Source organism: Euprymna scolopes, chromosome 31 (assembly GCF_053919585.1).
Source record: "Euprymna scolopes isolate OS-2025 chromosome 31, ASM5391958v1, whole genome shotgun sequence".
In the NCBI taxonomy this organism is placed as follows: domain Eukaryota; kingdom Metazoa; phylum Mollusca; class Cephalopoda; order Sepiida; family Sepiolidae; genus Euprymna; species Euprymna scolopes.
This window is the reverse complement of record NC_136512.1, coordinates 49,224,472-49,240,345: the sequence shown is the minus strand read 5'-3', so window position 1 is coordinate 49,240,345 and position 15,874 is coordinate 49,224,472. Positions and strand designations below refer to the sequence as shown.

At 38.2% G+C, this 15,874-nt stretch overlaps 1 protein-coding gene across 1 annotated transcript in view; it reads right to left on the bottom strand.

The window, feature by feature from the left end:
• LOC145255525 (uncharacterized) overlaps window positions 1-15,874 on the bottom strand; it is a 152,787-nt gene that overhangs the window by 98,434 nt on the left and 38,479 nt on the right. The window contains exon 2 of the mRNA XM_080113985.1: window positions 3,215-3,403. Coding sequence (XP_079970111.1) covers window positions 3,215-3,403 — 189 coding nt within the window. The remainder of the gene's footprint in view (window positions 1-3,214; window positions 3,404-15,874) is intronic.

Here is a 15,874-nt window from a genome sequence, read left to right as displayed (position 1 = left end):
GTTATAGTGAATATATATATATATATATATATATATATATATATATATATATATATATATATATTAATTTTATAGAGGGAATTAGACCTAAAGAGCAAAGTTTATTTTAATGTGTCAATACTTTAAAATAATCTTGCTCATAATACTGTGGATATATAATAAGCTCAATAGGTATATTTCTCCTAGACCTATATCAATATTAATTAAAAAGATTAATAATTATAAATTACGAATCAGTTTCAACAGATAAAACAAACAAAATGAACTTAAGTGATCATTTCGGAAACGATATTCATTTTATTTTACCATTGAGAATAATTGTATTCGAATATTCATTTACTCATCAGCGCAAAAAAGGGGGGGGGGGGTTAAGACACCAAAATAAAACTAGCATTTTGTAGTAAGTTATGTGGATTATCCTGAAAATATTTTAAACATGAGAAAGAAGTTGTGAATTTTATGATAACGAAGATAGAAACATTAGGATGTGCTAACGGTTATATCTCATAGGATTAGCGAATCTCTCGACAAAGGCTACCTTTCTAGGGCAATTTCACTTGACATATGAAAGTAGGAAAACATGATGACTGGTGAGAATATCCAGAACAGGGTTAATGATACAGGAAGATTAGTAAGTTCATGGGGAGTCATCTCCATATGACATCCGAATAGCTCTCATTGAGCGGTCTATGCTTGCTGCTTATATGGCTAATGGATAAGTGCATCTTATAATGGTGTGTATGTCCCCACAACATCAATATAACTAAAATTACTTTTGTGCATCACATGTATATATTTGTTGCAATTCACTAGAACTACTTGCTCAGAGTAAAAAATCTCTGGATGTAAATTGAGTGACATTATCTGACACTGAATAACTGAGTCAACTACTCTGAACCCATGAAGAATTTTTATCATTAGGGGTAGGCTATAGAAACAAAATTTTTCAAATAAATGCCAAAAGTGGCTTATTACCTTCATTTATATGTAAATAGATGGGAACAAGTGATTTTTTTCAAAACGGGTATAAATTTGGAGGGTCGCTGGCCCCAAACGTGATTTGACCGCGTCAATGCGTGAAAATGGCCCAAATTTCGCCCCCGAACACACTTAATCACTTATTGAAAGCCACAGGGTGCATTTTTTGACTATAAATGCATTTGTATCATTAAATCTAACATTCCCATTAGCTATCCCACAAGTATAGGGCTTTTTAGGGTATCTCAGAGTCCAAAATGGGTCAAAATTACCCCAAAATGGTCGGAAATCACGGATTTTCCAAAATGCACCTCCCAAGCCACACAGGGTGCAATTTTTGACCATAAATGGCTCTATATCATTACATCTAACATTCTCACTGGCTATCCCACCTATATAGGGCTTTTCAAGGTATCTTAAGGGTCCAAAATGGGTCAAATTTACCCCAAAATTAGCCAAAAATGAACGAAAATCATAGATAATCCCCAAAATGCAGGTATTATATCTCATCGGCCTTCGACAAGGTATGGCATAAAGGCCTACTTCACAAGATTTCCAGCTACGGTATAACTGGAAATGTTTTCTCAATCATTAAATCATTTCTCTCTAATAGGCTCATAAGAGTAGTGGTCGATGGACAAAAATCAGAGGGCTGCAGTCTTAATGCTGGAGTCCCTCAGGGGTCCATCCTGGGCCCAACTCTCTTCCTGATCTACATCAATGATCTCCCTAAACACATACTTAAATCATTCGTTGACATCTATGCTGATGACACGACCATCTACGGCAACACATCAAAGGCTGTAAATGACAAAGTTCTCTCGGATTCTCTCTCCTCTGATCTCGAGCGCGTGGTTCAGTGGGGGAAGACGTGGCTGGTTACTTTTAATGCATCTAAAACCAAGCTTCTATCTTTACACCATCAACGCTCTTATCCCCATCTGGCATCAATTGTAATGGATGGCTCTCGCCTAGGAGAAGCTCAATGTTTTGACAAGCTTCTGGGCTTGACCTTTGCTCCTGATATGAAATGGAACACGTACATCAAGTCTGTTGCCAGGGTCGCTGGAAAGATGGTGGGTTCCTTCTACCGCTCCAGAAGATATCTCACTACAGATGCAATTCTCTATCTATATAAAAGCCAAGTACGTCCAAGGATGGAATACTGCTGCCATATCTGGGCAGGAGCTGCTAAAAATAGTCTATCCTGCCTTGACAGAGTACAAAATAGACTTCATGGCTTAGTGGGGGATGCCCTTTTCTCTTCCCTGCAACCTCTCTCCCACAGAAGAGATGTTGCGAGCCTGTCTTTGTTTTACCGTTATTTCCATGGCAAGTGCTCGTCTGAACTCCAATCTCTGGTGCCCCCTCGCCAATCTTTTACAAAAAACACCCGTCTAGCTGAAGCCACTGTCAAAAATTTTCCCCACTCTCTATCTGTGCCTAAATCAAAACGTAAATTCCATGCACACAGCTTCTTTCTTAGAACAGCACACCAGTGGAACTCTGTTCCGTCTGCCTGTTTCCCACCTGACTACAACTTGGATGTCTTCAAGTCCAACGTAAACAAATTCCTGATGAACAGCCCCCTTAAGTAGACACTATATGAAATCTCAACACTAACGTACAACGTACTGTACATGCAATAACCCTTATCCCCGAGTGGCTTCCGGACCTTGATAAGTGGTGACCTCCTTGTAAAAAATTTAAAAAAAAAAAAAAAAGGAAAAGAAAAATTAGGATAAAATTAAAATAGAAAAATTAGAAAAGTAAATTTCTTTAAATACCTTATTGAGATTCATTAGGAAATTTGTTTTAAGTTGTTGAGTAAATGTTTTGGGCTCGAATGGTTGAAATACATGCTTCTATATCTTATCATAATTTTTTAGCGCACATCTCACAGCCTTCGAGGCATTCTTTAAGGATCACTTAGCTCCAACTAACATTTCTAAATTTTTTAATCTAGTGTCCGATATTCTAGTGAGTTCCAGTTGTCTATGGTCTCCAGCTCCCAAACCCAGAAATAATATGCATAAACAGCTATCCATTTCATTTTATCGTTATTGAATAATCAAATGCTTCTGGAATAAAAGAATATCAAAGATTATAAAATTTATCTCGAACACTCAGTATATGTCAACTTAGAAAATGGATTCAAAAAGTTAATATATCTGTTGCTTTTAAATACACACATACACATGCGTGCGCAGATATACGTATGTATATATACACTTACTTGATAAGAGTAGTATTTTGATTCCCCAAGCTATACTCCAGAACCAACCAACCAACAAAAAAGTCACTGTCAACAGTTGCATTAAACCAACCAATAAATTAATAAACACTTTCATTGGGACGTCATCTTTCTTCACTGACTTCTGCATTTTACCACAACAAAAGTTAGAAACACCGCACAGGATCGAACCTGCAAATAACACAAATAAAAACTGACATTATTTTGGTTTCACATATTTTAAATAAATTTCTATGGAAAAATTATAAAATATCTGCTGCTTTGTCAACTGTTGTCAACTACTGTCAAATTTAAAATTGCTTAAATGTCAATATAGCTAAAATTGCTTTAATGTCAATATAACTAAAATTGCTTTAATGTCAATATAACTAAAATTGCTTTAATGTCAATATAACTAAAATTGTTTCAATGTCAATATAACTAAAATTGCTTTAATGTCAATATAACTAAAATTGTTTCAATGTCAATATAACTAAAATTGCTTTAATGTCAATATAGCTAAAATTGCTTTAATGTCAATATAACTAAAGTTGTATGCTCAATCTGTTAAGTCCAAAGTAGCTGACCAGCGGCTTGGTTCCCACCAGTTTTGGCAAATAGCAAACAGAATCCTGAACAGAAGCGTGTGCTCCATCCCAACTATTATCAATGGACCAGAGGTAATCTCGTCAGCATCAGATAAAGCCAAACTCTTTGTCAAGAACTTTGCAACTAATTTTACCCTTTGCGACCAAGGCCGCCAACCCCCCAATATTTCCTCCTGTATCAGAAAACACGCTATGTGATATACGTATATCTGTACGTGATGTTTCTAAGCTAATCAAAAACCTTGATTCCAGTAAAGCAACTGGCCCTGACGGTATTCCAATTATAGTACTCAAAAAACTTCAACCTGAACTAGCGCCCATACTTACAAAACTGTTTAAACGTTGTCTTAAGGAGAATAGTTTCCCATCTCCCTGGAAATTCTCATCAGTATGCCCTGTATTTAAGAATTCAGGTGATCGCTCATCCCCCTCTCAGTACAGGCCAATAAGTCTCCTGTGCGTCATGAGTAAGTTGCTAGAATCTGTGTTAAATACAGAAGTAATCAACCATCTCAACAAAAATAACCTTCTTAGTGACACTCAATATGGTTTCCGTTCTGCTAGATCTACAGCAGATGTGCTTACAGTTATATCGCATAGGATTAGCAAATCTCTCGACGGTGGCAATCTTTCTAGGGCAATTGCTCTTGACATATCTAAAGCCTTTGATAGGGTATGGCATAAAGGTTTACTTCATAAGATCGCTAGCTATGGTATAGCTGGAAAAGTCTTCTCAATTATTAAATCATTTCTTTCTGATAGGTTCATAAGAGTAGTAGTTGAGGGGCAAAAATCAGAAGCTCACAGTATTAATGCCGGTGTCCCTCAGGGGTCCATCCTGGGCCCAACTCTTTTCCTGATCTACATTAATGATCTTCCAAATCACATCCTTACATCATTTGTAGACATTTATGCTGACGATACTACCATTTACGGTAGCACATCTAAGACAGTAAACGATCAAGTTCTCTCCAATTCTCTCTCCTCTGATCTTGATCACGTAGTACAATGGGGAAAGGAGTGGCTGGTTACTTTTAATGCATCTAAAACCAAGCTTCTCTCTTTACATCATCAACATTCTAATCCACATTTGGCATCAATTGAAATGAATGGCTCTCGTCTTGGGGAGGCCTCAAGTTTTGACAAGCTTCTTGGCTTGACCATTACTCCTGATCTTAAATGGAACACGTACATCAAATCTGTTGCCAAGGCCGCTGGAAAAATGGTGGGATCTTTCTATCGATCTGGTAGATATCTCACTGCTGATGCTATTCTCTATCTATATAAGAGCCAGGTACGTCCAAGGATGGAATACTGTTGCCACATCTGGGCAGGAGCTGCTAGAAAGGACTTGGCCTGCCTTGATAGAGTTCAAAATAGACTTCGTAGCCTCGTAGGAGATGTCCTTTTCTCTTCCTTGCAACCTCTATCTCACAGAAGAGATGTTGCGAGTTTGTCTCTGCTTTATCGTTATTTTCATGGAAAGTGTTCGAATGAGCTTCAATCTATGGTCCCCCCTCGCCAAACTTTCACAAGAAACACTCGTCTAGCTGTAAACACTATCAATAATTCCCCCCACTCTTTATCTGTGCCTAAACCTAAACGTAGATTCCATGAACAAAGCTTCTTTCTTAGAACTGCACGCCTGTGGAATTGTCTTCCGATTTCCTGCTTTCCGGCTGACTACAATATGGTTGTCTTCAAGTCTAAAGTAAATAAGTTCTTGATGAGCCGTTCCATATAAGTTATCAAATTTACCAAATTTTCATTACTAATGATTACTATATTGTCCAATTTCTACTGTACACTCTTTAACCCTTATCCTTGAGTGGCCTCTGGGCCTTGATAATGTGGTGATGCCTATGTAAAAACAAAAAAAAATTGCTTTAATGTCAATATAACTAAAATTGCTCTAATGTCAATATAACTAAAATTGCTTTAATGTCAATATAACTAAAATTGCTTTAATGTCAACATAACAAAAATTGCTTTAATGTCGACATAACAAAAATTGCTTTAATGTGAATATAACTAAAATTGCTTTAATGTCAATATAACTAAATTGCTTTAATGTCAATATAACTAAAATTGCTTCAATGTCAATATAACTAAAATTACTTTAATGCCAATATAACTAAAATTGCTTTAATGCCAATATAACTAAAATTGCTTTAATGTCAATATAGCTAAAATTGCTTTAATGTCAATATAGCTAAAATTACTTTAATGTCAATATAAGTAAAATTGCTTTAATGTCAATATAACTAAAATTGCTTTAATGTCAATATAACTAAAATTGCTTTAATGTAACTATAACTAAAATTGTTTTAATGTCAATATAATTTAAATTGCTTTAATGTCAATATAACTAAAATTGTTTTATTGTCAATATAACTAAAATTGTTTTAATGTCAATATAACTAAAATTGCTTTAATGTCAATATAACTAAAATTGCTTTAATGTCAATATAACTAAAATTGCTTTAATGTCAATATAACTAAAATTGCTTTAATGTCAATATAACTAAAATTGCTTTAATGTCAATATAACTTAAATTGCTTTAATATCAATATAGCTAAAATTGCTTTAATGTCAATATAACTAAAATTGCTTTAATGTCAATATAACTAAAATTGCTTTAATGTCAATATAACTTAAATTGCTTTAATATCAATATAGCTAAAATTGCTTTAATGTCAATATAACTAAAATTGCTTTAATGTCAATATAACTAAAATTGCTTTAATGTCAATTGTAGTTGAGTCGGGAAAGGTGAAAGTAGGAAAACATGATGACTGGTGAGAATATCTAGAACAGGGTTAGTGATACAGGAAGATTAGTAAGTCCATGGGGAGTCATCTCCATATGACATCCGAATAGCTCTCATTGAGCGGTCTATGCTTGCTGCTTATATGGCTAATGGATAAGTGCATCTTATAATGGTGTGTATGTCCCCACAACATCAATATAACTAAAATTACTTTTGTGCATCACATGTATATATTTGTTGCAATTCACTAGAACTACTTGCTCAGAGTAAAAAATCTCTGGATGTAAATTGAGTGACATTATCTGACACTGAATAACTGAGTCAACTACTCTGAACCCATGAAGAGTTTTTATCATGAAATCAGTAGTTGGGCTATTGCACATAAAAACTTCAGGCCACGTAGAGAAGTTGTCCACTACAATGAGGAAATACTTCCCATTTACCTGCATTTTTACAAACTGTGTTTTATATAAAAAATAACTGTTTTTATTACCATTTTTACAAAATTACTGTATTTACTACGATTTTTACAAAATAACTGCATTTATTAATAATTTTACATAAAACTTTTATTACAATTTTTAAAAATTACTGTATTTATTATCATTTTTACAAAAAATCTGTAGTATCACAATTTTAAAAAATTACTGTATTTATTACTATTTTTACAAAATAACTGTATTTATTACCATTTTTAAAAATAACTGTTTTTATTATCATTTAAAAAATAATTGCATTTATTAAGATTTTTACAAAACAAATGTTTTTATTGCCATTTTTACTAAATAACTGTTTTTATTACCATTTCTATTAAACAACTATTTATTACCATTTAAGACAAATAACTGCATTTATTACAATTTACCAAAAGTAATGTATTTATTACAATTTTAAAAAATAACTGCATTTATTACTGTTGTGGTCCTGTTTAGGTAGGGTCACAATATTAAGGTCAAAGAGTCCTAGTGTTCACTGCAAAGAGTTCGGTTAAGCTACATGTGTTCCTTCTGCTCAACGACAGAAATATCTGGCTTACATAGTGCCAGACGAATCCATACTATCATAGGTATAGGGGTGTTAACTAAATATAGTTTTTCTGTCTTAGGTTAACCTCCGAGGGGTTTGATAGTTTCCCTTTTCTGCTGGAAGGATGTATTTTGGTACTAGTTTGAGGGGGCTCCAGGTCAAATGCGTCTTCTGTTGGAGTTTCACAACTCATTCGAAGTGTGTTTGCATATCCAGCGTTTCTTATGCATGGAATGTGGTCCTTCCACCATTTAGACCATATGGCTGATCTTATTCTTGATTGTTCCTTGCTCCCAGAAAGTATTATCTTTATGCATCTGGAAGAATATTTTTTCTTCCTGCACGCAATTCTTCTTTGGAACAGTTGACTTTGGGGTTTTAGTTTATCAAAGACTGGCCGTAATTTTCTCATGAACATCACTTCCACCAGAGACGTTAGGCATTATGCGGTACACTTGGAGAAATTGTTGCAACGCTTTTTCGGATGGAGTGTCTTTTGCCTTCTTCAAAGCCCTCTTCAAATTATTTACAAATCTTTCGGCCTGTCTGTTTGACCTGCGGTGGTAAGTCGGAGTGGTGATGTGGTTTACTTGGAAGTTCTCCATAAACTCTTTAAAATCTCTGGATGTAAATTGAGTGCCGTTATCTGACACTGAATCGTCAACCACTCCGAACCGTGGGAATTATCCCATGAAGAGGTTTTATCATGAAGTCAGTAGTTCGGCTTTTGCACCTAAAAACTTCAGGCCATGTAGAGAAGCTGTCCACTACAATGAGGAAATACTTCCCATTAAGTGGTCCCATGTAGACCACACATATCCATGACCATGGATAGTCAGTTTTGGGTCATGGGCTAAATTGAACTGGTGGCGCTTTAGAAGTACAATGGGGAAAGGAGTGGCTGGTTACTTTTAATGCATCTAAAACCAAGCTTCTCTCTTTACATCATCAACATTCTGATCCACGTCTGACATCAATTGAAATGAATGGCTCTCGTCTTCAGGGGGCCTCAAGTTTTGACAAACTTCTTGGCTTGACCATTACTCCTGATCTTAAATGGAACACGTACATCAAATCTGTTGCCAAGGCCGCTGGAAAAATGGTGGGATCTTTCTATCGATCCGGTAGATATCTCACTGCTGATGCTATTCTCTATCTATATAAGAGCCAGGTACGTCCAAGGATGGAATACTGTTGCCACATCTGGGCAGGAGCTGCTAGAAAGGACTTGGCCTGCCTTGATAGAGTTCAAAATAGACTTCGTAGCCTCGTAGGAGATGTCCTTTTCTCTTCCTTGCAACCTCTATCTCACAGAAGAGATGTTGCAAGTTTGTCTCTGATGTATCGTTATTTTCATGGACAGTGTTCGAATGAGCTTCAATCTATGGTCCCCCCTCGCCAAACTTTCACAAGAAACACTCGTCTAGCTGTAAACACTATCAATAATTCCCCCCACTCTTTATCTGTGCCTAAACCTAAACGTAGATTCCATGAACAAAGCTTCTTTCTTAGAACTGCACGCCTGTGGAATTGTCTTCCGATTTCCTGCTTTCCGGCTGACTACAATATGGTTGTCTTCAAGTCTAACGTAAATAAGTTCTTGATGAGCCGTTCCATATAAGTTATCAACTTTACCAAATTTTCATTACTAATGATTACTATAACGTCCAATTTCTACTGTACACTCTTTAACCCTTATCCTTGAGTGGCCGCTTGGCCTTGATAATGTGGTGATGCCTATGTAAAAAAAAACAACAAAAAAAACATCCTCTGCATGCTTTCACTTTTTTCCTCAGTATTCTTGACCATGTTTTTCCAGTAGATATATGAACACATAGAACTTTTCATACTGATGGCGTCAGGGTGTCCTGTGTGAAAATCCTTTAAGATTTTCTTTTGGAGGGTCACTGGAGCAACTACTCTCTCCCAAAATAATAATACCTGGCCACATGTTGAGAAAATCTCTGCTACTTGTTCATCAGTCTGCTTTTCCTTGGTTTCTCTTATAAAATCATTGCTTTCGACTTCTTTCCTTATCATTAAAGAGTAACAGGAAGTTCTTTCACAGTGTTGCATAAGATCGAACTATAATCTCTTTCTGATCGTAGTGATGTGATCACGAGTCTTCAAGTAGTTCACCATTCCTTGGTATCAACCGGGATAGCCTGTCCGCGTATCCTAACTTTTTTGACGGAAGGAACTCCATGTCAAAGTCGTAATTTAGTAGGATTGGTTCCTTTCTTTGAAGCCTATTTGCCGTATGTGTAGGCAACTCTTTCTTTGAGCCAAAAGTAGAGATCAGCGGCTTGTGGTCCGTTTGAAGTTTGAAATGTCATCCATGGAGAAATCTGTGAAATCTTGTTACCGCGAAAATGATGCCTAAGGATTCTTTCTCTATCTGAGAATAATTCCTTTCCACAAGTAGTAGGGTTCTCAATACGTGTGTGAAACCAATAGGTTCCGTAGAACTGTCGGGCATTTTATGCAGAATAGATGCGCTGATTCCATATGTGTTTGCGTCACTTGCGACGATAATTGTATCGAATTCAACTTCAACCATCACCAACGCTCGCAATAGTAACACAATAACGTTATCTGTCAAGATCTCTTCCACTCAAAACAGATGGATGACAAGATGCGAACAACACTTTGCTAATCCTGTCTAATCATGTGTTGCCATACCACACACCTCACAAAATACACTGTTCTCTTGACACCTGGATGTCCACTCTGTGCATGAATCTTCTGTATTTGACATGGGCTAATCGCGCCAATTGTAACTGCGTGAGATCGAGCAGCGTGCTCCACACCCATCTTCACGGCTCCATACCATCTGTGAGGTACACGAGTTAGTTGGTAGGCACGATTACAATGTGATGTTACCAGTGTTACCCTCACTGATACTCCATACTCAGAGACCAGACTCTTCAGCATGTCTAGCCTTTGCTGGATCAACATCTCACTGGCTGCCTTAGTGCGGATTCTTGTCCATCCTGAAAGCATGTAAGACACCCAGTGGTAGACGCAGAGAGAATTCGTGTACAGGTGCAGTTTCTTTGCCATTGCAGTGCAAGATTTATTCCCTTTACAACAGCATCCAGCTCTGCTAAGTTGATGTGCTGAGCATCACTCACAGGTCGCAGCCAACATGCATCTTCAAACACATTCTCTCCTTGCTCCAATGCGACTCCCAATGCCAATGAACTAGCATCGACCCATACATTTATGTGGTCTGCATCAACACACCATTTTCCATGGGCAGGGTCCTCCTTGTTGACTCTCTCCAGAGTCTCAGTTACTATCAGAGTTAGAAGAGCATCGTCAGGCACATCATCCCAACCTGTGGTTACCAAATTCACTCTGCATTTGATAACACCCACAGCTACATGGAGCCAGCCACAGGCTGGTAAGTGTCCAACAAGTTTCCCACACCAGGAAAAAACGGTTCGCCTCGTAACAATGTCAGGGATGCCTGGAATCCCACTGCCACACCTCCATCCTCACAGATGTCTAATCCCAATACACACACTCGATCCCTCAAACGTTCAGGATTCTTGCACTGCAAACCAAACTGAGCCAATTTTTCCCTGACACGCGATGCAGATTTTATGTCCTCATTGATGTACACATCGTCAATGTAGGCTGATGTTGCGTACTCAATGGTCTTTTCTTAAGACAACACCGTATTCACAATGGTCTTCATGATCTGTGGTGCCACATTCAGATCAAAGTCGAGTCGTGTTAGGCAGTACCTCTGGCCCCAAAACCACACTGTCTGGAACGGCCACAGCATCTCATCTACTCGCACCTGCAAATAGGCCTTCCGCAGGTCTAATATCGAGCATTGGAGCCCTTCTGGCACCATTCCCTCAGTTTGTTGGTGCATATTGGCAGTGTAAGCCTCAATGCACTGGTCTTACTTTTGACTTGTTATGCTGGATAACCACCATTAAGGGTATCAGACCTTTGGGTGGACCAAGCTTCTCGGAGTAGGGGATCATCTCGGATCCATGCCTCAAGCTCTTGCTCGTACTCATCACGAGCCTCGTCAGGTATAGGGTATTCTGTGACGCGATTCTTTAATTCGGTTGGTGCCCTTCCCTTGGTCCACTTCCATGACACAGTCGAGGCCTGCTGGCTACACTCAGAGCCCACCTTAAAGTCAGAGCGATTGATATGGATTGCAGCACACACCGGATTTTTTAAAAAGCGCACGCTCCCGTCTCTTTTGATGATCACTCCCCCCAGTGCCTTGATAGCAGTATGTCGAGCCCCAGCAAATCCCCTCACGTCACCAACACATTAATTTCCATGGTCACACCAGAGTCCGTGTGGATCTTCACGTTTCCGGCTCCACAGCATGCTTGTGTCTCACCGCCTATTGTGGTGACTTTAATGTTCGTTTTAGTTATCGTAAGTTGTGCGTTACTTAGATCTTGTCTGGGGAGCAGGGCAGCGTGGACATCCTGCACCCTGATGTGTTTCCTGCACAGTTTTGAGCTAGGTGCCCTATGCTGCCACATTGGAAACAGCGCAGTCGCCCCCGCCCTTTGTCAGTGCAGCTTCTCGCAAAATGACCTCGCCGACTACAGCGGTACCATCTTCTATTAGTCGTGGGGCTCAGACTGGGAATCTCCCCGGCCTTGTTCTGGGCTGCCATTTTCGTCATCACAACTGGTTCCCCCAGGTCCTCCTCATCTCTGATGATAGCCCGGGCGCATTCTATCAAGTGCTTCATAAGCGTTGCGGACACACTTTTGATCCCGGGGCTAGAGGTACTGCCTAACACGACTCGACTTTGATCTGAATGTGGCACCACAGATCATGAAGACCATTGTGAATACGGTGTTGTCTCAAGAAAAGACCATTGAGTACGCAACATCAGCCTACATTGACGATGTGTACAACAATTGCTTAACACGGGTGGGAAGGCTAGCCACAAATGCATATGCCAATGTCCTCTCCGACACTCCATTGCCAAACAGCAAGTTTCTTCAATTTCGCAAAGAACATATCAACGGTTTTTCCCAGCATGAGCTTCCTTGAGGCAAATCTTTCATAAGCCATGCAAGCATCTATTGCAAATGCCTTGTACAGTGTATTTTTTATAGCGGTCACATCAGCCTTCTTGGTGGCACTAAGTTGCTGATACACAGAGCGCCCCCAGCCAATCTCAGGGAAATCACAGTGTGCACTCTCTTTACCTCACAGAGATTGCAGGTCAACTCGACCCTCTCAACCCAGTTAACGACAGATGTGGACTCATCAAATTTTGAAAGCAGTTTCAGATCAAACTTTGAGTCAGTCATTTTTCACAGCAATTGCCGAGATAGCTTGTATCGGATTCAACTTCAATCGTCACCAACGCTCGCAATAGTAACACAATAACCTCGTGATTGTAAACGACACTGTCCCCTCCTCTCACTCAAGCTTGTTTTTATGCAGTTTTTCATCCTGTCTCATTTGCTGTAGTCGACCTGGATCAAAATTCCAGCTTTGACGAGTCTGTCCAGTTCTATGTAAATCTTTTGTATAGAGGTCAATCGTATGCAGCATTTCTTTTTGATTACTGAGGTGGCATTGTCTTGTAACTTGAACTTCCCCTCCGTTTTTGTACAGCGGCCTAGTTTGTTAAAAAAAAAACATGGGAGAACGACTCACTGAGGTCTTTCTGTAGTTTTTTAACTTCCACTTTTTGACAAAAATCGCCAATGGGCGAGTTCCAGGGTTAAACTTTTTTAATCCAGTCTGTCCCAAAAAGGTTATTAGTTTTTATTTTTTTTTAAAATACAAACACCTTGAGAATCAGTACTTTCCCCTTCAATTTTACGTTAGTGATAACCTCACCTTTAAATCCTTTTCTTTTCTCCAGTTATTGAATGTCCTTCTGCTCTGCAATGTGAGGCTATGTGTTCGTTGCATCTGGTGTGCACAATCCTTCTGCCAGTGGAATTCCCCACATCCTTGGCATAGATAGTAATGTAACTCAGGCTTCTTTTGGAATTTTACATTTGCTTGACTGTTTGAAGAGTAAGATTTTTGTTACTTCGTATCTTTCTAATGTGTGCTACACCTGCTTCTCCTATATTTTTGGAGTCTTGCTTCTTTTTTTCCTTTCTATTTTGTTTAGTGCCTAGCATTCAGCATCCTTGGTCGATGCTAAGCCTTTAATTAAAATCAGGACCTTAAAGTTGGCAGCCGTAAATGAGGATAGTCTGACATCGTCACAGTGTCTCCTTTGTAGGTCAGGTTGATGCATCTGCGTATTTTCTGGAAGAAGCTGATTTTTGGACAGTATAATTCCATCAAAGATTTTACTATCCCGTCTGTTTAAAGATGATGCAGTCCACAGACTTATTAAGCTCCGCAGTTCTCAATTTTTGTAATAAAAGACGAACCTTCATCTGCTTGCCCCATAACATAAAATCAATCCTAAATATGTCACCAAATCTGTGAAAATAGGCTTCAAAAGTTCACTCCTCTTCAGGACGATAGTAAAAGGTTTCTAATGCTGCCCAGATCGTGGTTTGGGGAAAAAAAAAACATTCTGGTCTGACTAATTGCTGTCTTTCTTCGCTATTACTTTAGTTAGTAGTTCTAATGTTGTTGTTTTTGTTTGTTTGTTTTCTTTTGCCTATGTCTTCATTTCCTTCTCTTTTCTCTTCTTTTCTTTCTTTTTCTCTTCTTTCTGTTTCTCTTTGTTTCTTTAAGTCCAAAGTGTGAGTCTACTGTAAACGTATCATAAGCTCTTCCTTTTGAAAAATAAATAGACTTACGAGACAAATCTAGGTCTAAGAATTACTAAACAGAAAAAAACCCCGACATTATAGAGAAAATATGTGAAATTAATATTCACAAAGAAAAAAAGTCACATAATGTGATTTTAACAGAAAAAAATGTTCCATTTTCCACAGAGAACAAAAGACACTTGAGAATTTATTTTAACTCTCTCTCGAAAAAAAAAATGTGAAGAATTTTGAGTCCAGAAGAATTCGGAATAATAAAACGAATGGAAATCCTTTTTCGTCACAAAAATCCAGTCAAGTATTCTTTCGAATTCTTGTAATAGAGTGAATGCGGTTTTGATCTTGCGTAGAGTTGTGTAGAGGACTAGGATATATCCTAATCCCGTTACAAAAGAAAATAATGAAACGCATGGAATGTAGGAAACAAAGACTCAATTGCTTGATAAAATAAACGTGTCGTTTATTTACTGTTGAAAAATGAATGTTTTAGGTATAACATGTGTTCATGTCTGCACGAGTGTAACCATCGTTTGTTGCGGGACTGATGGTGTAGAAAGAAAAGGAAATGTGTGTTCATCTCACGTTCGGGTCACTATGATTTGTTCGCGGGTGGAAAGAGAAGTGAGCAATGTAGTGGAAATGGGAATGACAGTCCAGCGTGTAGACAAAGAAAAGGATAAAGGGTTGACATCAGTAAAGCTGTGCACCATGTTAGCAGTCAGCTACGCAAAGGTATTCTCAGGCACAAGTTTTATATATAGAGAGAGAAAGATGAGAATGTCAATCCAGTTCATGGAGGGAGTAAGTGTATAAGGTGTACATACTGTTTGCTAGCTTTTTGCCCCACATGGTAGCAAGTGGCGTGAGGCGCGCCTGACGAAACGGCGGTGGCTGGTCCATAGACGACTCGCCTCGGAAGGCAAGTTGGAAAAGAAAGAAGCTGCTTATTGCTCTTGTTTTTATAGTTGTTTCCGGTGGTCTTTTGCGCATGTGTGGATTTCCTTTGAAAGGGGGAATGACGTTGTCCATGTGTGCTTACGTGTGCATGTATGTGAGTACATGTGTGTATGTTAGCGTGTGCGTGTATACACGTGAATGTGAGTGTATATACGCAAACGTGAATATATGTACATGTGTGGACGTGTATGCATATGTTTGTGTGTGTGTATGTATATGACAAGTAATATAGCTTGAGATGTGAATGTGTGTTTTTGTGTGAGACTAGAAAAGGCTCACGCAATACTCCCCTTGCCAGGAAAAAAAAATATATGCAGTGTATATATATATATATATATATATATATATATATATATATATATATATATATATATATATATATATATATATATATTATAAGTAATGTTTTGGGCAGTTGACTGTTCGTTCTGTTTTTTTTTGCTGTTGGTGTGGTTGTTTAAAAAAAACCCGTCAAAAACGGAACGTCAAAAACGGAGTGTGTTCGTAAAAAAAAGTATTTACTTACGCGTGGAAAAGGCGTTTACTTTTTTTAGG